We start from the raw sequence: 22,994 nt of genomic DNA, 5'->3' as shown, positions 1-22,994 counted from the left end.
CTCAATGGATAAATAATTACTTCAAACTTTTGGGAGAGAACTTATATATATAATATCAGCACAAAAATATCTCAATTAGGATAAGGACAGCACATTGTCTTGTTCATGAGAATTTAATAAAATGGGAGGAAATTACATATTGCATAAAATAATTTCAAAGATTTAATTAAAGGCCCTCAACTTTATAGTATTAAATTGTTAATTTGACTAATGACTACAATTTAGTATTGTTCATTTAATTTGATATGTCTTCTGGTTTACATGACAATTGTCAGCTTCTTCCCTTTAATTAATATTCGTAATCACAATTAAATATCGATTAAATGACTCGATTTGCAGATACTAAATTGTAATCATAATTAATTAGACTCTCACTTTCAAAATAGATATTATTCCAATATCACCTAGCTCGAAGGAAAATAATACCTTTTGCTGGAGTATTCCAAACTACTGTTGAACACATAAATTACATTTGATTAATTAAAAATTACTACTCTATGTCTTTTCCTACTTGACCATTTCAGAAGTAAATATTGGTATCATAGACTCTTAATTAATCTCTAATGTAATCAAAGTCAATTAAGACTACTAATCCTAATAATTTAGATGATGACTGATTTTTGGAGAAATTTTTCTCATTGACTTTTACGTCGTCGTAGCAAACATGTACATGGAAGATATATAAACAGACATGGATTGCATGTCAAAGCACTCGTAACTTTAATTATTCTTATTTATGCTATTATAAGTTACAACCCAATATTTATATTCACATCATAATTAATAACATTTTTATTGTAAATATAAATGTAAAAACAAACTTTGTTAGACAAAATATTTGGATTAAAGTTTTTCCTTCTGGTTTTTTTTTTTTTTTTCACGTTCACGTTCGGTCTGTAATGGAAAAAATCACTTTTATAAAGAAGGGTTGGAAAGTTGACCTTCTTGACTTGAGTTAGATCGATCCATGACACAAAACTATGTAGTTATGTAAGCAAATGCAAGGAAAAAATTGATATAGAAAAATAAGATTTAAAAATTACTCCAACATATAATTATAATTTTATTATATATCAGAGTATGTTTAAAATATGTAATGCAAGACCTCACACCTTCATTCTTGTTTAAATGTTATTCATGAAAATTTATCCACGCACTTGGCGATCAAAAAATGAATCAATCATATGATAGACAATGTATAAGGAGAAAATCCTTATGAAAACGTAAAACACATGAATATATTGTCTAAGTTCAGATATTTGTATTGAAGTGTGAATATGGAAATTAAAGCAAGCAAGTCCAGCAATTCAAAACTTAAGACGTTTTTGTTTGAAATTCGGCTAAAGAGTTTCAAAACTTCATATATCCTTGTCGATCTGAAGTTGACATTACAACATGTTATTTGCAAATGTTTTTTCAGTAATTGCTGATTGATGATAAATTAATTATTGCTCACTCACAAGTCTGAGGATATTAAAATTGATCTCATCCTCAGATCACTCATCAGAAGGAGTCTCATTATGATCCACTTCGTTGAGGTTTTGATACTTGTAATACCAAGCACATGTTACATAGTAACCAAAGTTCACTACTCCCCCTACAACCAATATCCAGTACACATTATCCAGCCTTCCATCATTTATGTTACCTGGTAACCATTTACTTGTCTTTCTAACAACATCAATTAGAGCAGTAGCCAAGTAAAATGATATACCAACAAGCACGGAAATCATCGCGGTCGCCATGTTCTTTAAGGTTATCGGGAACTCTTGGTAGTACAATGATACTTGTCCAGGATAATGAAATGCCTCCGCGATACCATTAAGTGCTAATTGTGGCACAAGCCATAAAACTGACATTGCCACAATATTGGAACCTTCATTTGATTTTGCTACATTTAGTCTCTTTGACTCGACTAAGGCTGATACACCCATGCTCACAAAATTGAGCACGTGTCCAATCCCAATTCTCTGGAGAGGCGTAAGTGATTTGCCTGTCAAATTCTTCCACGTAGGTAAAACAAATTTATCGAACAGGGCCAGGAATAGAGCAGTAGATATGAGGACAAAAACGAGTACGGATCCAGCTGGGATTTGGAAATGGGGTCCTACGTGGCGGTCCATTGCTAAGGCTTGAAGGACTGAAAAACTTAATTGCACCCCAATTGTGGTGCCAAGAAAAAAACTACTTGACCAAAGTGGTAAGATTTTAATTAAAGCTTTGAAATCTTCTACTTGTTGTACTGAACAAAGTCTCCATCGATTACTTGTTGAACCATCTGCTTTTACGTCACCTTCACTTATAATAGCAGCACGATTCAAAAACCTGCATTATTATTACTACGGAAGTTCAAAAATTTTGTCTCATGTGATTATATTATCAACAACAAAATATAGTGGTTTTACTTGTTTGAACCAAATAATTAAATCAACTTGCCTGTGACGTGTGAGAGTACGTCTCCTCTAAAATTAATTAACAAATCTCCAATAGTGTAGAGATAACATCAATCCATAAAAACAAAAAAGTGCTTCATATCATTGTCGACACAGATTATTTATAAAAAAAATCTTCCAACATAAAGATATGCTGACATCTTCACATGCATTTCCACTGCAAAATTTAATCATGCCACAATCATATAATCCCCTCATTTCGTTTGTGTAACTTTGACGAGACAACATTTTAAAGTATAAAATGGACTTTTATATTTACTCCCTCTATCTTAATTTGTTTTGACATAGAGTTTAAGAAAGTAAATAAGATTTTTGAATCTTATATATATCGTCTTAAACTAATAAAGATATGTAGAATGTATCAAAATATTTTTTAATATTGTGATCTCAAACATGTGTAGAAAGTTGAAATTAAAGAGTTGCTAAAAAATGAAGGGAAAAAGGACAAATATACCCCCAAACTATCGTAAATGGTATACAGATACCCTCCGTCATACTTTTGGGCCATTGGTGCCCCTGCCGTCCCAAAAGTATGACGGAGGGTATATGTATACCATTTACGATAGTTCGAGGGTATATTTGTCTTTTTTCCCTTTAATGAAAAGAGACAATCTTTTCAAAACAGACTAAAAAAAAAGTTAAAGAGCAACAGATTAAAACGAATGAAGTATGTATTACCTGAAGGTGTTGGAAGGTACAAGAACTAGTGATTTGGGTGCTACGTTACATCCCTGGAAGAAATCCTGAGCAGTCGATGGGAGTGGAACTTGTCTTTTGGTAATACTAGCAATAACTACACGAGCCAAACTGGTGAATGGACTCCCTTCTGGCTTAAATTTAGTGTAAAATCTACTTCCCATTAGGAAAATGAGTAAAGCAACAATATTGGACGCAGCACAAATGAAAAATCCAGCTTTCCAACTCACGTTATCTTCAATATAGACAATAGCTGTGGACGATACTACAGAAGCAGAATACCAAAAGAAGAAGAACCAATTGAAGAAAATCCCTTGATCCTTTGGTTTATCAGCTAGCTGATCGGCTCCGATCGTCGAAAGGGTTGATCGGGTACCACCACTACCCAGAGTAGCCAGAACTATTGCTGCATAGAGAACTACATATTGAACTTTTGGTTTAGGGGTACATGAGGTTGAACCAACTTCACACGGTTTAGGCCTTAAAGAATCAACTGTAGCTGTTAAAGCTAAAAGGATAGTGCCCTACAACGTATTCACACAAAAAAAAAAAAGAAGCTTAATCAAACACCCTAAAGAACCAATTTCAAAAGGTCAAACAAATTAGGTTAGGTACACACAAAATAGTGGAGTAGTAATTACCAATAATGAGATGATGGATGAAATCCAAATGGTAGAGAAGCAACCAAGAAAAGAGTCGGCAATAATTGCAGCAACAACAGGAATTAAGCTTCCAGCACCATTAACCAAATTTGATATTTGAGCAGCATCAATACTCTCCACATCAAATTCCTTAATCAGATACACAATAAGATTGCTTGTCCAACCTCCAAATGCTAAGGTCAACCCTACTGAGCACGCTGTTTTTGTCAAAATCCAGTTACGCGTCAATATTTATACATAACTTGTTATAACATGTTAAATTACCTGTAACAAATATTTAGGCCGTGTGCAACAAACAAAGTAACATGGATAACATTGTAGCACTTGAGATTTTGAGTTTTTTCATGCTATTAAAAATAACAATAAAAATAAATAACGAATGCTTGATCAAAAATCGTGTAGGAACAAGGTTCAGGGTCTACAAAAGAGAAAGGAGAGGAGAGACCTGTGATAAAGGGGAAGGTGATCCAGCCTCCGGTTCTTCTTGGTAATTGTGCCTCTGATGGAGCTTCCATGGTTCAAAAACTCAAAGGATAAATAATTACTTCAAACTTTTGGCAGAGCACTTATATATATTATAAGCTCAAAAAATATCTGTAAATATGGACCATCTAGTGGAACTTTGGAAAGATAAGTTTCATAGAAAGAAAACCGGACAATTAGCACTAAGAAATAAAGTGTGGTCCCATATGTTAGTTTGTTTTTATTCATGCGTACCATGCGTTTGTTTAGTGGACTTTGAGGAAATTATATACCTAGCTCGAAGGAAAATAATATATTTTGCTGACGTAGTTCAAACTATTGGAACACACAAACTACATTTCATTAATTAAAAATTACTAATGTCTTTTCCTACTTAACCATTTAAGATGTAATTATTGGTATCATAGACTCAATATCTAAAGAAATCAAAGTCAATTAAGACTGCTAATCCTAATAATTTAGAGAATGACTTCTTTTTGGAGAAATTTTTCTTAAAAAATATTTTACGTCGCAGCAAACACGGAAGATATATAGACAGACTTGGATTGCATATCAAAGCATCTTAAGTTATCCTTATTTATGCTATTATAAATTACGATCTAATATTTATATTCACATCAGAATTATTAACATTTTATTGTAAATGTAAAAAGCAAAATTTTTTGGGTTAAACTTTTTCCAAGAACCTTTTTAGGTGGAACTACACATGTCTTTGCACCGACAGATTATTTGATTTGATATGTCTGATAACTGTTAGATTACATGATATTGCTTATCTTTAATATTTGTTCAGAATACCATTCTGATTAAGTAACTCAATTTGTATTTACTAAATAATGATAATTAGAGATTGACTTGCAAAATAAATATTCCGATTACCTAACAAATATTGCATATACCAAATCGCTATGTATAATGAGATCATAAGATTAAAAAAATAATTTTTGAGTGAGGTTGAAGTGGGCTATATGATGAATGATAGAGCATTGTTCTAGTTATATTTAACTTCCAAATTAATGATCTTCTAAGCATCTTGGTCAATTTACTTCCCTCTTCTCAGTTAACTTATGTAAATAATCTTCTGTTGGCATTTTGTCCAAATAATTTATGCTGAACTTTTTTTTTTATAGAGAACAACTACAAAGCTACCAAACATAATATTGAGTATGCTAGTTTTAATACATGAATGAATAACTCTGGTTACAACTAACGACCACGTGACACTTTTGATTTTACTCCAAACCCCACCTCCATTGATGTATGTCAAGCCAGAAAATCACATGTTTCCCTATATAAAATCAACCACCAAATGATATGCCCAATTTTTTATTATCATGATACTTTCCGGGATAAATTCTGAAATCCAGAGCCAAGACACATGAGATTGACAGTTCCTGTGGAGGCATCAGGTTTCATGACAAACTTGACACCCAAAAAGTCTCTGATGTGCCTTAATGCTTCTATTCCATATGGTGACAACTTCCCAACACGAACTTCTGAAACATCTTTCTGACACAACGCACATAGGAGAAACAACAGTCCCTGTTAATAGACAAAATTGGTGAGCAAGAATTCATGGAACGGGGGAGCATCTTGAAGTGAAATCAAAGTTGTTTTCAGCCCTAAATAGTGGTAGGCAATGTTTATGAATGGGAACAAACTGGGAGAAGTTTGTTTCAGGTTTCTGTGGAAGTATTCATAAGCACATCAAAATCATCTGTTGAAATGTACAATAGGACTTGGAAGAGGTTCATACGGAGATGCAAAAGTAAAAGACAGAGTAGAAAACTGAAGGAGACTGATATGATCGTCTAGAATTCATGAGGATTAGAAATTACACACACCTGATGTGTTGAATCAACTACTCCCCCCTGTTTTATTTCCCCAAGTAGTGCAGAAGCAATTTGCTCACCAACTTCCTCAGCAGGGATCAGAGCTTTCCTATCATCCTCTAGGTCAGCATCATCTTCTCCTCTTGCATAAGAAACTGTGGTATCACCAGATGTAGTCTCTGCCACTAGAGAAATTCCATAGCCAGGTGACCTGCAATCAAAGTTGATCGTCAGATATAATCAGCAAGTCCAAGTTAAAACATGACCTGGACTGTTACTACATTAAAGGACAGCAAGTGTAACATATCCACAATATGATCATACATTCCGGCTTGTGCTCCAGCTTTATGATCTGTAAATATGTGAACATCTGCAAGCAACGGATTCAAGATTTCACGAGCTGCGTGTATCATGGTATTCTCAAACTGAACAGAGACCCTAGTTGAAAAGGAAACACCTCTAATTCTCTTCACCAGACCTTTGTCAACCCATTTAGTAGCCTATATAACAGCAGTCACAGAAACAATTGGTCAAAAAGTCATTATAGTTATCTTAGCTGTCCTCAGAATACAAAACAATGAAGTGAATGAGAATAAAACTCACCGTTAAACTATTCGGGACCATAGGGACTGAAAGAACTACTTCTCCACCACCTTTGGGGGCAACTCCACGACTCTCAATTTTCAGTTCCAATCCTTCTGCAGGGACTCCAAACTGTTTCAGTAGTTGATCAAAATGTATCAATAAATGGGTCCTTTGCATCATTTGTGATCCCTGAAAAAGTTGTTTCAAGCTTTAGGGATAAAGAGCAAATTCATATAAATAATAGCAGCATTTTTTGACTCACACTTGGTTATGAGGAAATCACTGGTTTTAACATTCAAAAGCTGTAAAAATCTAAGCGACAGCCAGTTACAGTACTTTTTGGGATTTAGGGACTGATAGTAGAGCTCCTTGAGCTACTAAACCTGGGCAATTTTATTTGTTAACAAACCTATCTCCAGCCTAAGTAATGTCATTGAACAGAGTTTTTGGCCAAAAAGGCATCCTTAAATTATACCCACAACCTAAACTACATCCTTAAAGTAACTCAATGAACAAAGAACATCCATAAAATTTCCCAAAAATGAGCAAGTTTCATCCTTTTGAGGCCATTTAATTTCACTGATCCATTGGGGCATCCCTCTTTATTTAGGCCATCATACAGTAGGTTCCACAAGATGAGAATTTATGGAGCATGGTATGAAGAACACGAAGTTGGTACGCTATGTCAAGATAATAATACCTTCTCCTAAGCTTTGTTGACATTACTAGTTGTAGGATGTCCAATTAACTTTTCATCACTAACGGGTAGGCCACGATATGTTTTGTTGTTCTTCAACAAGCAGGGATGGTTGTATCCTATTCATGATCACCGACATATTGCCAACACCCAAGTACATCAAAAAAATGTTAGACATCTCAAGTCCCAAATTAAAAAGGACCAGTGACAGCAGCAATAATAGCTGCAACTGACAAATCCTTATGATGGAAATCAACAGTCTGTTTCACTGGCTTCTCTGCTCTGCAATATTCCTTTGCATCCGCACTCTATCTGCAATTGTCTCTTTGCTTACGTAAATCTTTGCAGAAATTATTCGATCAAGACCACTATTCATATAGTAATTTTTTGGTCAAGGACTAAGCAGTTGCTCAGTCACAACAGTATATATAACAATTCATCAAGTCTTTTTTCCAGCATTTACCTTTCTCTTCTATGCAACCATAGTGGTAGAGGCAGGATTTCCATCGAGGGGGTTCAAAAAGATAAGTAAACACGGTATAATGCAACCTTGGAGAGGATAATTTCTTTAGCTGCCAGAAGACTCTACATACTGAAAATATTGGTCTTCGCTCTGCTCATCCTGTTTTGAAACATCATAATGTACTCAAAAAACTTGAAGATTGCAGGGTGGCTGTTGTCAACTTGAACGTCATACTGAGTTGCAATGTGTTTTAACCGAAGACGAGAGGCGAGTAGTATGTTAATCGACTTCAACTAACATTAGTATAAAGGTATTGCCTAATGGAATAAGTTGAAAGTACAGCTAAAGGGAAAAATAAACATCAAATCACCCAAACAAAAAAAAAAAAATAAAGAGAGAGCAAAAGGCATACCTTTAAGCCTAATGGTGAGTGGTTTCTTTCCAAACAAACCGAACAGAATCAACGGTTCTAAAAAGTAAGCAATTGAGCGATTGAGACCACAATCATGAACTAAATGTCTTCCTCCCATTATAATTCCTGGTTTGTACTTCAACTTTGTGCCTACCAAAAAAAGCAGAGGGGTTTATATCCATAATAAGTCCAACCGAGTATCCAGAAAAGAAAAAAGAGGCAATTTTGGGAGTTTACCAGTTTCATTGATTTCAACAACACAATCATCACAAACTTTTTCAAGCAGACGGAGAAAAGATACCTCAAGTGGACGAAGACCAAGCCAAGTAGAATCAGCACGTATATCCTCAATAATAATCGATTTGGATGAAAGGGTCGCTACTAAAAGACGGAGTCTCAAGTTTTGACTTCCCTTCAGCTTCATGTAACATACTTTCCCCTATATCTTCGGGACTGAAACGGAGCAACTTAGCGGCGGGAAGAATTTAGATTTTCTTGTTTATCCTGTTAAATTAAAGGTTAGGCTTAAAATAGTTTATCTATGTTTTAGTCCATATGGTATGTCTGAAGTTTTATCCTTTTTACCTCTTGAACGATGTCTTATTGACAGCCATAACAATCACTTATTTTTATCCAGTACTGCATTTTCAGCAATTAGAGGTTCTCCGAGTTTCACACTTTCTCATTTGCGATAAATCTCTAGAAAAGTATTAATGCTATGTACGTTTACCTGCATGACCAAGGTTTGAACTTAACTAGTGATGTGGTTTATCTATCTTTTGTTTTCGTTGGTTTTTCTTTGCTAAAGTTGTATGGATTCTTAGAGATTATAGGAACTAGAGACTATTCTAATCAAAATAATCTCTTTTAGTAATATATATTCAATGATCATAACGATCAAACAAATATCAAATCTTATACTTGCTGTTACTTAAATCCTCTGTGAGTCTAAAGATAAGAAAAAGCAAATAATGCCCCAAATTCTTGAATCAGAGTAGACAAATATGAAACAAAAAAGACTCCTCAACTTCGAGCCTTTTCCTTATCAAATGGGTTGTCTAAATTTGTGCCACAAGTTTTAATGTTTTAAAACTTAAAAGAGTCATAGATCATCATCATATCATATCATATTATAAGCGGGAAGCCTCTATATCAAAAGTTGAATTACAAAAATGTCCTTATAATATCATAATATTTATGGACAAAAATGTAAATATACATTAAATATTAATAAAAACTGTTGTATTTTCTATTAAACACTATTATATTACATATTTATGAACAAAAATATAAATACACATTAATTATAATAAATATCCTAATATATTTTTAATAATAATATTAATATTCTAAAAATGGAGAACTCACAATCTATGACATGAATTAATATAGATACAATGAATATTTGTACAATTGGATGATATCCTATTAAATGACAAAAGGAAATCAAAAAGTTTGGCAACAGTTAAAATGACCCTTAAGTGTACCTTAGTTACTCCTACCGTGCAAAGTTATAAAAAATTTCAGATGAATTATATTCATAAAATTATATTAAATGCTAAGTTATTGCTTCAATAAATACTTACTATGGAAGTTTGCAATCGTTTAAACTTTTGATTTTCTTCTGTTATAATTAGCACAAACTAATGATGAATTACATACTTGGTAAATTAATTTATATATATAAAATATATATTCATAAATAATAATTAATATCCATAATAATAATGAATCAAAAGTTAGTTTACCATTTTATCCTTGAAGTAAAAGCAAATATTCATTTGAATAACTTTTGTTTACATAAGAAAATATAACAAAATTCATTAGCCCCTCAAATTCAATGAATCCAAATACTATATATGCTTTCTGAAAATGCTTATTGCCACAATTTTATTTATCTCTTTCACCTTTTCCTTCACTACATGTTTAGAGGAACAAAAACGTTTGGTGAAGGTGAAGACGACATTGTGTAACAACAATTAATTATGGTCAGTCACATGTGTATAAGTTCCCTAAATTATTTTACTCATTAAATTTTGTTTCTTTCATCTTCCATAGAGTCTTTTTACATTCTTCATTTATATTAATATTAAATTTCTTAATTTTTACTGGTTGTATATAGGTGTATTTTTATCTTCTCCATAATATTTATTATGGTCAATCTTGTCATATTCTTTAAAATACTCTTCATAAGGTGTGTTTGTCCCATTATTCCATTTGCCTTCTTTCGGTTAGATTTCTCCTCCAAGAAGAGTCTACTTCAGGTAAATCTATTCCAATTGATTTAGCTACAAATATTTACCACTTTTTGTATTATTGCTAAACTAGCAATATATTCACTTCTTTTAGTATAATATGTATTTCTGAAAAGCTTATGTTGTAATAAAACTCAAATTCAGATAGAAGTAATTGTCCATGAAATCCTTTGCATATTTGAACTTTGAAGTGTGGATATGGACTATGTTTGGAGCTCACAGGTTCACATTTGACTATGTGTGTTTGTGTAGTTTAAAATTGTATGGAATACACGTGCAAAGCATGTGTCCAGGGACTAGTATATATATATATATGAAGTACAAAAGCAGAAAACCTAATCCTCAGTACTCAGTAGTAGCAAATCTCAGTCAGAACCAATAAAAGTGCGGTAAAGTTCCCATGGGTATGAATTAGATCAATTAAAATCCAACAGGACTTTAGATTCCCCACAATATTCAATTATTAAAGGAGACACTAGATTTGGAGGAAGAATGCCATTTTGCACCAATGTAACAGTACGGTAAGCAAGGATAGCACAAATACTATAGTCAATCTGCAATGGGAGTTTGAATCTTTGCCCATCAGATTCAGAAGCAGTTCTAAAAATTATCCAATCCACAAAAATGTCATTTATTTCTTACAAAAGGAATCAATGACTATGTTTATACCTATATTACTAGTTACGGAAGAAAACATGTTATGGAGGTGGTAGGCGGGGGTTGATCTGATAAAAGCACTGTGAGGCATTTTTTGAAGTTGCTAATGCAGATGCTGATGAAGTGATAGAAGTAGTAGATGGAATGAAGAATCCTGATGATGCTGCCGTGCAGAACATTGTCAATGGGTTGGTCGTATCAACCTGACTGGCCATTTGCAATGCCCAATTTGGAGGTCCTTGTGATGAAACTGTATCCTTTCTCTTGTCATATGCTCTACCCTGCCAAATGATTTTAATTACTAAGATGAAGCTTTAACTGTGGTAATATGCTACTTTAATATCGTCAAACCTCCAAGGTTATAAAGAGAAAAACAAGGAAAACGCCTTCATCATTAAGTTTTATACATCGAATCTTGTAACAAAGTCTAATTATTAATATGCATGAGAATCATATCTTCTGTTCTATCTCTATACTGCTTTCTAATATTACCATGTATCTCCCAATTTATTTCTATGAATCTCCCTCTTCCGTTTATCTTATCTATGGGGAAAAAACATAAGGAAGTCAAAAGATATAAGAACCAAGAAAGACAACTGTGAGAGATGTAGGAGATGGGACGAAGGCACGAAGCAAGCAAAAAGATTTTCTTGTTCCCCTGTTAGCTTTCCCTAGTTTTTCTTTTTAGTATTAAGTTTATCATGATTGTTAGTTAAATTAACAGAGAGAGGGTTTTGGAAGGTTAAACTAAGGATGCATTCAATTTAAGAAGTGGCACAATAGGGCACAACAGAGACATTGACTTTTAATAACTGTTTGCAATGAAAAACCGGCTATGATCACACATGAGAAGATGCACCCGAAGAATAACATAGCTCATTATTGTCCAAATAAATGATCAAGAACAAAAAAATACTGTTAAGTTAAAGATAAAATTTTATCATGGGGCATTATGATCCCACATAAATTTTGTCATTTGTCATGGGGCATACTATCACTGATTCTCAGCCCCACAAAACACAAGAAGTAAAAAGGTAAAATGTTTCATACAAAACAAATGATTCCACTACTTGAGGGAAATTGGGGTTGGGGGGGATGAAGATGGCTATTTTGGCAACTGAAGACAATGCAAAAAAAGCAGAAGTAAAAAGGCAAAATGTTTCATACAACACAAATGGTCCCAGCACTAGAGGGAAATTGGGGGAAGGGGGCATGAATATGGCTATTTTGGCAACTGAATACATGCAAATTTGACCATAAGTGAGGAAAAGAAAACTAAACAGAGATAAATTGGAGTTTCATCACTGTATTTGTCCCCAAATTTCTGACTGAAGGTAGAGTTAGTATTTTACCTCAAAGCTGGAAGAGAAATTAGAATAGATTCCAGTCCACAATTGAGCTTGTTGGGACATCATTGGTAGTCCCTTGAGATGTGAACTTCCAACTATTACTGAACCAGGTTTATCCATCTATATTTAAAGAGCACAAATAGATTATTACAATCTACAAAAGAGAAAGATTAAAGATGCTCATGAACATGTTTTATCACAATTATGAATGAATGGGAAAAGCTATCTGAATTAACAAAATGAGATTATATCACTACCAATAATTAATACTCATGAATTTACTACAATAGATTCTCTTGCATATGAACTATGAAAGAAGTAATAATAGAAGACTATAACATAAAAGAGAGCATTTTAATTCAATTGATGATTCTGCATGAACAGAAGCATATAAGCTACTCTGCTAATACCTTAGGTTTGGTTGCGTCTTGCATGTCATAAGGCTGATAGCGAGAACCTCCCAACCTATCATTTTCCTTTGAAGAAGTGGTTGATATCCTCAAGTTCAGATCAAGATCATGTTGGCTACCTGCATCATAGGCATCATAAATGAGATAGATCCACATATAGATAATATTGTTCCATGGAATTAGTGATATTAGTTTGGAAAAGAGTAAGAACTTTTGAGCAAACCTTCACTCTGTGGTAAAGACATTGTTTCCCCTTCATAGGTACTTGGCTCAAAGTTGGTAACAGCCTCCCTTCCGCTAGTTTTAATTGCCGCTTTATCGTAAGCCCTAATTTGCAGAAATATAAAGTAGATATCGGTTGGATGACACGTAATTGAAATTGAAAATTTAGGATAAATGTTCATTATCAGAGAGAGGGTAATTCAATATCATTAGGACCTTGCAGCTTCTACTTCGCTGTCGAATAGCCCAAGATATATATACCTGCAATATAAGCAGTGCAATCCCCACTATGAATACTGTAGTACCAATGATTTCTTCTTCAAATACGCAAGTTAAACATATGTATGTCCCATTTTGGACCAACTACTATCCTAAGATGTAATCTACTTCTTCAAGAATTTCAATGAGTGAGTGAGTTCCTTACTTTTTCCCGAGGAACTGTCCCATCCGAGCCTCCCATCTGCCACATTTATGTAGCGTCACTCCTCTGAATTTGGAGCTCCCTCTTGAGAAACCAGTGCTATGGCGTCGCAGCAAGTGCACAAATTCTTCTTTACCAAGGTTTTTCATCTGTGTTAATCAAAAAAAGGTGTCCAAATAGTTCAGAACACTTGTATATGATTCATATAATTGATGCCAATTAAAACGGAAGCAATTATAAACCCAGAGAAGGGCTCAACAGTGACCTTAACATATTTGCGCAAATTGAATCTTTGCATTTCTAACCTGTTGCATATCCTCCTCGTAATCACTTAAGCTAAAGTTGATATCAGCATCAACACCCCTGAACTTAATTGCAGCTCTGTCATAAGCTCTATACAATGGAGAAGAAAACAAATACAATCAAATTTGGGAAATAGCATAAAGTTGAAAAATCTGACAACACGTATATTTGAGAACTCGTATGACTTTTATTTTACCTTGCTGCTGTGTGAGCAGTATCAAAACCACCTAATATAAAGCAGCAACAAAAACCAATCAAAAATTAGCAAAAAGTATAGACACAGCTTTAGCACCAAAATCCACAGAAACAACGAAATTAAGCAAACTGTATAGTTAAAATAGCAATATCCATACCCAAATATACTTGTTTCCCACAGTCCCTGCATCCAATTGTAGTTATATTAACAAAATTGACGACTTATCATTTATCATTTTGCCAATTAATCATGATACAGTCAAAAAAAATTCAATTAGAAAACTAACCATATATGTGATTCCCATCTACCAGTTCTCCGATAGAAAGTGACACCTCTGTACTGTGAACTTCTTGACCTTGGCCCTCTCCTACTCTTCTTCACTTGCTGTTTCGCTTGCTCCGGTTGTTGTGGTTGTACTAGTCGCACATCTCCATAACCGACAGAAGTACCGGATCGACCGGAGGGGAGAATGACCCGATCGGTCTGTTTCCGGTTCAACTCACCATCATCAACGGGAAACAGCTGCCTAGTCACGAATTGAGAATGAGTAACTCTCTGATTCTCACCGTATCCTTCCTCATCATCGTTGTTGCTGCTCCTACTAGTTTCAGCTCCTCCAACTTTAAGGATTCCGAAATTGAAAGCGAACAACTCACCGGCGCACGAATCGTCGTCACCGGCACTGGTTGTAGCTTCCGCATTTCGTAAGGATGAATTGGACGTTGCTGATTCATCAACTAGAGAAACTACTGGAAGCTCATTATTGTAGATTACGCTTACATTGAGATCCAACATCATTATCTTCACTTCACCTCCAACTACACAAATCACAAAACTATAATATCTGTATTTACAACTTGGCAGTTATAACCAAAATGATTGTAAGCGTCAATGGAAGAAGAGTAAATTGTTGATCATGTGAGTATTCAATGGAGATGAATTTCATTTACTTATATAACTATATTACTCCATATGAGAAGTAGATAGGGGTAGGGGTAGGGGTAGGGGTAGGGGTAGGGGTAGGGGAAGAAGAAAGATGGGACGTGTGAAGCAACTTTTATGTGAGTTGTGTGATTTGTGAGGGTACTTTTGGTTCCTCTTATTTTGGGAAAGACTATGGTTTATATGAAAAAATTACAAGAAAATTAATTTCTTTTCTAGTATCTTGCTTTTACCAAAAACAGAAAGAGGGGCCCGGTCCTAGGGCTTTTCATTTTGTTGTCTAATCTGCCTGTATATTATTTTTATTTATTGTTTTTTCAGAGTATTATTTTCTTCTCTTCATTTTATAAGTGATCGAGAAATCTTCACAAGGTCTTAATATAGTATTAATAACTAATGACAATATATTATTATTATTATTATTATTATAATTTTCATATCCCTTTTAGGAAACTCAAAAATCAAGCAAGGACCTTTTATGCAAATTAAGAATCATTGGGTGCTCCATTATTAGTATTAATAATTTTATTTATTATTCTTAAATGGGGTCTTTGTTCTTGTAAATGGCTAACGAATAATGGATTCCGAATGAATAGTCTCCTTGATTTGTCCACTTTGTTATCAGTTGAATTGTAGTTTAACTTAGCATAATGGTTTAAAAATATATTCATTACAAGTATCTATATGCAAGATAAATTTTTATATACAGAGGGTAAAAATTAAAAAAATGAAATTGCTCTCTCTATTTAAAGATCTCATATGACATGTTTAAAACACAATATAAAGTATTTTGGGCAGTAAGGATTTCATTTCAAATGAACCTTATTTTGTAACAGTTTTGCATAAACTAGGAATCAAGAAATACCAATGGTGATTCCTTTTGTGGATAGAGACTGCGGGTATGTACGAGGAAAATATTTTCGTAAAAAATTAACTTTTTAATTTTTTTTAAAAAATTATATATCTTTTAAATAGAAATAGAAAAAAAAAAAGTTTCTCATTTTCGTATGGCCACAAATATTTTCAAATATAAGTTGTTATTACTTCATAAACATATTTGGCAAACATCCTAAGTTTTCAAATATTAGAAAGAAAAAAAAGTATTTGGGGATTTTTTAAAAAATTTAAAATTATCCTAACATTTATATTTTATAAAAACACTCTTCATTTATAGTTTTAGACTAAATTTCGATCCTATTTTGTACAAAATTTATACATTTATATGCATATTTTATTTAGCTTACTCCCCGAAGTCACTTCTAATTACAAGTAGTAATAATAATTTTTCGTATGTAAATCTATGATATTTCCCTTTTGTTTTTTCATATTCCTACTAATTGTGTTCATTGTCATGATTTTACACGAAACATGTTCATTATAAAATGATAATACAAACTTATGAATATTTTTAATAATTTTTAAAACTTAATAAGTATAAATCAATTTTTTTTTAAAGTCAATTTTTTACTCCAAAATATATATAGTCAAAAAACACATGGTAAAACTTCACTCAAAAATAACTTGTCAAAAATATTGAAAAATTTATAACCAAACACTAAACAATTAGCAATCCCCACTCCCTCCCAACCTCATAGCCTCGTCCCAACCACCCCTACACCCCTAGCTTCCCATGCCAAATTCCAAATATACCGTACCTAGACTAGATTGAATAAAAATTCTTTGAAAATAGTATGTGTACTTATTTAACAAATGACAAAAAATATACTTAACTAATTATGAATTTAAGAAAAATCTCATGAAAAACATTTCCATTTGTACCAAATGCACGTGGTCATTTCTTTGAGAAATTAAATTCTCTTGGTCATTTACAAAATAAATAAAGAAACCGATTTGTTTGCAACAAATTTTAAACATATGGAAAATAAATCAATCACACAAATAAAATCTGAAAAAACATAATTTTATTGATAAATATGCGAGTGAATTTCCTCCCTTGATTCTACTCTCTTAAGATTTATCCGTGATTTGAGGGTCATTAGTGGCGTATTTCTCGAACTAGGATGATTTAGATTTGACATTTATATAAATATTTCATGAATTTGTGGAATATTCGAGATGTCTTTTAAAGGAATTTAGTACCCTTTATATAGGCATGAACTAGGGTTTAGGGTTGGATAATCTCCAATAATTTTAATTGAAACTGAACACACCTTCTAGAGTCCAATTCGAATTAAACAAGTCTTATAGAGTCCCACAAAATTTCAATGTCTATCCGATTCTTTTCAAATCTCTTGCATATAAAAATATTTTTTTCTTATTAAAATTATCTTCTTCTTTTTTTTATTTTAAATGGCCTACAGAATTAATTCATCTCCGGCATTTTCCTTGCCTAACATTAACATGGAGTGAGAGTGTTACCCATACATGTGAGATACAATTCAAATAGCGGCTGATAAATTATTAGAGTCCATCACCTATTTGAATTCAAATATAGGTGATGGACTCTAATATAAATGAAGTGTTAATTAGATGAACTGTTGGAAATTGGAATATATGACTTCCTTTCTTCTTCTTTTTTTTGGCCATTTTTTTTGTTTTGTCACTTGGTGTTTGAAATTAATATTAAAGCATTTACACGACAAGATATGACAACTCCCAATAAAATTTTATTTATACTCAAAACTTAAATTTAAAATTTCTAATTAAAAGAATGAATAATTCATCACTACACCACGACTCAGATAATGGCCTAACGGGTAAGTCTGTACATTACGCACATGAGTCTTATTCCACACCTTTAAGAAAATAAAATAGTTAATATTATTTCATAGGACCATAAGCTACCACGTTTCTCGACATTGAAAGTACATAAACATATGTGGCCCCTTCCCATTTTGTATTGCCCCCGATAACTTACACCAATAACTTTAACGATAAACAATTCCATTCCTTTCTCCTTCCCATTAGTTCATTTTTAGTTGTTCAATATATTAAAAATTAAGAAATATTTTATTATTTTTTATCTATTTTACTTTACTGTTGAATTAGTATTATTTATTCTCAAATATTTAAATAATTTAATAAAAGTGATATAAGCTGTATTGTTTTTGTACTAATATAATGATTTTATTTTTTAAATATTGATTAAAGTTAACATAGATTGACTTTTGGAAAGTAAAATTGTAAGAGGTATTTTAGGACAGAGGAAATAATTATTTTTTTAAAAAGTAACAGGTTTATTTACTTTTGAAAATATTTTTTTTTTAAACAAAAATCAATTCCACATACGTTTTGGGATTAACGTTGACTAAGACATTATTGTTGTCTTCACCTTTTTTCTCCTTGAATTTTAGATGCATTCTCTATTCCAATTCTGAGAAGGGGAACAAAACAAGGTGGAGGAAAATAGATTCGTATTTCATGGAGGAGAAATTAAATTAAAGTTTATCAAACTAATGAGAAATATGATATCTCAAACAATATTTGACCTTCACAAAAAGAATGTGACGCAATTTCAACGTGCTACTTATTGTTTGGCTCTACTTTTTTCTTTTCTTCTAGTACTAAATTTGGTTGAAAGATGCTGTTTTTGGAATCGTTTCTTCTAGTTATATTGGTTGAAAAGTTGTTAGTGGTTTTATAATCATTTCATATAATTTACGAGAGTGTTAAAGAGTTGCACATCGAATAAAAATAAAAATAAATAATTAATTTTGAGGTTTTAATTATAACTTTTTATGAAACTGACTGTTAATCATGAAGTTATTATAAAAAAAATTTTGAAATGTCTAGTTTTAAATTATCTAATATCTATAATCATTAGAAGATTTATATATGTACACTAATCGAATATTTAACTATTGGATTTGAATCTTGATTTAAAAAATAAGAGGAAAATGTTTTAAACTCAGGTAATTAAGGCATTAATTGTCACTAGTACCATGAACGATAAATATTGAATGTAAGAACAAATATTACAGGAGATCACAATATATGTACATAAGAATTTTTCTCAATATTCAAAGCTCGAACTCAAAATATCTTATTAAGAATAGGAGTAGTCACACTCAGGGGCGGAGCCAGCCTTCTGTGAGGGGGGTCATCCGACCCCCCTCGGCGGAAAATTTTACTATTTATACATAGTTAAAATTATTTTTTATGTATATATATAATAGATGTCGAACCCCCTTCGATTAGTTCGTATGTTTAGTTCTTCAATTATTGAACCCCCTTATTAAAAATCCTGGCTCCGTCACTGGTCACACTCCATCACACACATGTTGGTATGTACGCATTGTCACACATGCATATGTCTATTGTCTTTTGCCTTAACCTCCTCCAAAATAAAATACAAAATAGTAATTAATTATGTGGGGCTAAGAGTTCACATCAATTTATTGAATGAGAAATACAGCACATCATGATTTTTTTTTTTTTGTGACATTTCCTTTAATAATACTCTTTTTTAATCTTTCACACCTTTTATTTGACTTTTCTTGTCCTAAAAAAAAATCTTGCAAGTTGTACCCACTATGGATTCAACTGGTTCTCCCTAAGGACCTCGTTTAGTCTATATTCCCACAAGTTTCACAACAGCACGGTGCGGGATCGTTACAACAGCATGGTGCGGTATCGGGAGGCAGAAAGATCGTGAAATACAAATATGTGAGCATTAATTTATTTCAAGCATCTAAAATCAATAGGCTATAATAGCTTGTTGTGATAAGAGTGTCTAAAATATGTCATTTAATCATTTCGTATATCATTTTACTTGTATATATGATATATTTTTTCTGATGGAGGATGTCCAATTGCACACCCTAACAACCTTGTAGCTACAGCACTGCTTTGTTTAAGTCACTCTTCTATTAGGTTTACTTTTACCTTACCCTATTTATCCCGCTTTGCCATGCTCCATTCAATTCCACTCTTGTGTTCATTGTTTTTGTTACTCTATAAAAAAATGTCCCGGTTAATTTATTCCTTGTAAAATTATCTTTAACTTAAATTTTTTGACTCTCGAAAAACGAAATGTGCCACATAAATTGAGACAAAAGAGAGTAATTTATTCCCCAAATTCCAAATTTTAGCTGATTTTTCAATTTGGAGGTGGTAGGAAAATAATGATAAATGATGCAAAATTTCGATCTGCCCTACCATCTACCTCGCCCCGTTTAATGTTTTGACGATAGTAACTCTAACTCGGCCTATACTATCGTGCCCTGTTTATCCTTTTTCTCTTTCATGCCTATTTCGTTCAAAATTTGCTTATCTTATAATTAATATCTCTTTTTGCTATGTATTTTACAACAAAGAAGATGACTATGATATAGCTATTGAAGCAATTGCGCATCCTATACTTTTGCCTATCTTATGTGTACATAGAACCTGGCCTTTCTCAATTTCAGCCTCTCTCGAATACATAGGGTAGGTATAAATAAAAAATGATTTTTAGAATTTTTTTTGTTAGGAGTACTTTTCAAAACAATATTTTTTGGAGGGCCGCAGATTGTATGCTTGACTAATTTATTTTAAAAAATATTTTTATTAATACTAAAGCAACTATATTTGTGTTTGATCAAGGTTTTAAAAATATTTCTTCGGAAAATAGCTAAAAGAAATCATCTTTTCAAAAATAGATTTTGCTAATAATTCAAAAACATCATTTAATTTCATTTTCTTCCTAAAATTCTGGTCAAATACCTCAACTCTTTGAAATAAACATTTATAACTTTTCAAAAATTTAACCATATGTTTTTAATTTTATCCATCAGTTAGGCCAATAATATTTAATACGAATTTACATTATATATACTAATAATAAACACATATAGCTTATCACCACACAACCTAATATTTTAACGTACCTAAACATAGCACATAATATATAGTATTGGGTAACCTACTATGTAACAATTAATAAGGTACCTAACTTCTTTATTTTCCCTGTACCAGACTGCTGTCTCATTATTATAATACATGACTTAATTATAAGTAGGCGTTCCCCACAAGAAAAGCAAAATCTTCCATAAAAAAATTATAAGATGAAAATCTATGATGTGTCCCTATGAAATCCCTGTGTGACCCAATATTCTTTTGTCTTCTCGTAACTATGCTAGATTAATGTAATAATTATAATATATGATGATGATACAGCAAGGTAACCTTGATCGACAATAAGAATGAGAATAACATTATAATAGTAAAAGTAATTAATAGCATTAATCATTCAGATAGTTATGAGAAAAAAAATTAAAAAAATGTTGCATAAAAAATTAGCTAGTGACATTAATTAAGAAGTCTATTGGAGATGAAAGTAGTACACGCTAGAAAAAAATCTATATGTAACATCATGGAAAAGAGGTGGTTCTTTTCAAAATATCGTCACTTGAAGCCATTTTAACCTATTCATTCCAAACAAAAAAAAAACTTAGAATAGTTGATTATTTTTTACATATATTAGTGGTTTAATTACAATATTGGTGAGTTACGTACTTTCCCTAGTGTAACATTTTCTCCGACACTTACATAACGTTGAGTAATTTTTTTTTTGTTACTATGATATTTTTGTTATAAAAATAATTGATGAAGAAAACCTTATAACTTGTTTACAGGGGTCGTTTGGTACAAAATTTGATAACGCAGGGATTAGTAATGCAGGGATTAATAGTGCAAGGATTAGCAATGCAGGGTTTATTTTTATCAAGCGTTTGGTTCATTGGTTCCCACGTCATCTTGTGTTTGGATTAAAACTCTATAAAAAGTTTTTTTCCAATTATACCCTTGAATTATTATGTAATTGGGTCAAGGTAGATAATTGTCGGATAATATTATTTTTTTATGGCCTTTCTAACTAGCTATGAGAAGAACAATTTTGTTGTCGTGTTTGCTATTTTTTCATGAATTATTTGAGGATAAATAATTGTCATCTTAATAAATTGATCACTCACAAAATATCATTTTTAAATTTTAAAAAATAAATCATCTACTTTTAAAATCGAAAAGACAGTCAACAATGTTAAAAATGAATAAACCATCCACATTTACACATAAAAATTGCAAGTTGTAATTTTATATAAATATATAATACATTCAATTAAGATCACAAACATCATATACAAATAAACAACTCACATTTCAAATTTGTATTGATTTGTATTGGATTATTTAGTAGCAAACAACTCTCTCTAAATAATTTGTAAGCTAATTTATTTAAATAAATTTACTAGTACAAATATAAATCATAAAATCAAGAAAATACACAAAATAATTAAAATGATTTGAGGAATATTTTTGTCTTTACATAGACTTATCACATGGTATTATATCCTATGTATTACTAATACCTCCAAATGGAAGGTCGTAACGACCTGTTCCCGTCGTTATAGAAAAGCCAATGGGGAAAGAATTGGGGCCAAAAAACTTTTGAGTAGTAACTTGGAATTTCCCAACCTAGTCCAGATTTGGACAAAATCAGAGTCGTTAAGGTGTAGGAAAATCTGGTAACAATCGGGTGACTTATTTATGATTTTGATTACATGAGTGGTTAGATATGTCGTTAAGGAATCTGTACGACTTTACGTAATTGAATTCAGGTGAGTAGAACTCCCGAAATCGATCTTAGTGTGAACGGTATTTTCTGAGCGTCGTTGGTTAAAGGTGTATTGTGAAATAGGGGTTTTGGAATTATTAAAATAGCTCATTGGTTCCGTGTAAGCCGTTGGGGCGGGATTTCTGCCGCCAGGGCGGGGCTGCTATAGCGGGGTGAGGATCGCTGTGGCAGGTCCGACGCGACTTAAGGTCGTAAATAAATCGCAAAAACGTTTTTATTCTGCACTTTTTTATTTTTAGAGCTAAGGAAGAAACCTCAGACAATTCTTGACAGTTTTCCACCATTCTTGAGGCTAAAAGTAAGATTTTAACTCCTAAAATCCGTTTTTCGATCCGTAGAACGTAATTTAATGGGTAATTATCGATGAGGAAGGGTTTTGATCT

General features: G+C 32.4%; 3 protein-coding genes across 4 annotated transcripts; all 3 read right to left on the bottom strand.

Moving 5' to 3' along the window:
• Window positions 1-1,324: 1,324 nt before the first annotated feature.
• Window positions 1,325-4,417, bottom strand: LOC125874217 (protein NRT1/ PTR FAMILY 2.7-like). Its single transcript, XM_049555063.1, has 4 exons — window positions 4,257-4,417; window positions 3,791-4,008; window positions 3,132-3,673; window positions 1,325-2,325 (listed from the first exon to the last, which is right to left on the bottom strand). Exons 1-4 carry the CDS (start codon window positions 4,324-4,326, stop codon window positions 1,497-1,499), a joined length of 1,659 nt encoding a protein of 552 aa, XP_049411020.1. The 5' UTR covers window positions 4,327-4,417; the 3' UTR covers window positions 1,325-1,496.
• Window positions 4,418-5,380: 963 nt separating this feature from the next.
• On the bottom strand, window positions 5,381-9,019 carry LOC125872386 (probable RNA 3'-terminal phosphate cyclase-like protein). The gene is given in 8 exon segments (XM_049553099.1): window positions 5,381-5,836; window positions 6,139-6,337; window positions 6,451-6,626; window positions 6,730-6,847; window positions 6,849-6,900; window positions 8,284-8,433; window positions 8,521-8,722; window positions 9,014-9,019. Coding segments are annotated over 8 exon segments (1,113 nt in total). The 3' UTR covers window positions 5,381-5,626.
• A 2,041-nt stretch (window positions 9,020-11,060) lies between these two features.
• LOC125874618 (AP2-like ethylene-responsive transcription factor TOE3) lies at window positions 11,061-15,171 on the bottom strand. 2 transcript variants are annotated; one of them, XM_049555531.1, is made up of 10 exons: window positions 14,383-15,171; window positions 14,254-14,279; window positions 14,097-14,127; window positions 13,903-13,990; window positions 13,601-13,746; window positions 13,393-13,437; window positions 13,178-13,281; window positions 12,955-13,073; window positions 12,548-12,664; window positions 11,061-11,476 (listed from the first exon to the last, which is right to left on the bottom strand). In XM_049555531.1, exons 1-10 carry the CDS (start codon window positions 14,892-14,894, stop codon window positions 11,237-11,239), a joined length of 1,428 nt encoding a protein of 475 aa, XP_049411488.1. In that variant the 5' UTR covers window positions 14,895-15,171; the 3' UTR covers window positions 11,061-11,236. The 2 variants fall into 2 exon arrangements, with proteins under 2 accessions (XP_049411488.1, XP_049411489.1); XM_049555532.1 differs by lacking the exon at window positions 13,393-13,437 and having other exon boundaries at window positions 14,383-15,085.
• Window positions 15,172-22,994: the final 7,823 nt, after the last annotated feature.

The sequence above is a fragment of the Solanum stenotomum genome, chromosome 8 (assembly GCF_019186545.1).
Source record: "Solanum stenotomum isolate F172 chromosome 8, ASM1918654v1, whole genome shotgun sequence".
Lineage (NCBI taxonomy): Eukaryota > Viridiplantae > Streptophyta > Magnoliopsida > Solanales > Solanaceae > Solanum > Solanum stenotomum.
This window is presented reverse-complemented; position numbering and strand designations above follow the sequence as displayed.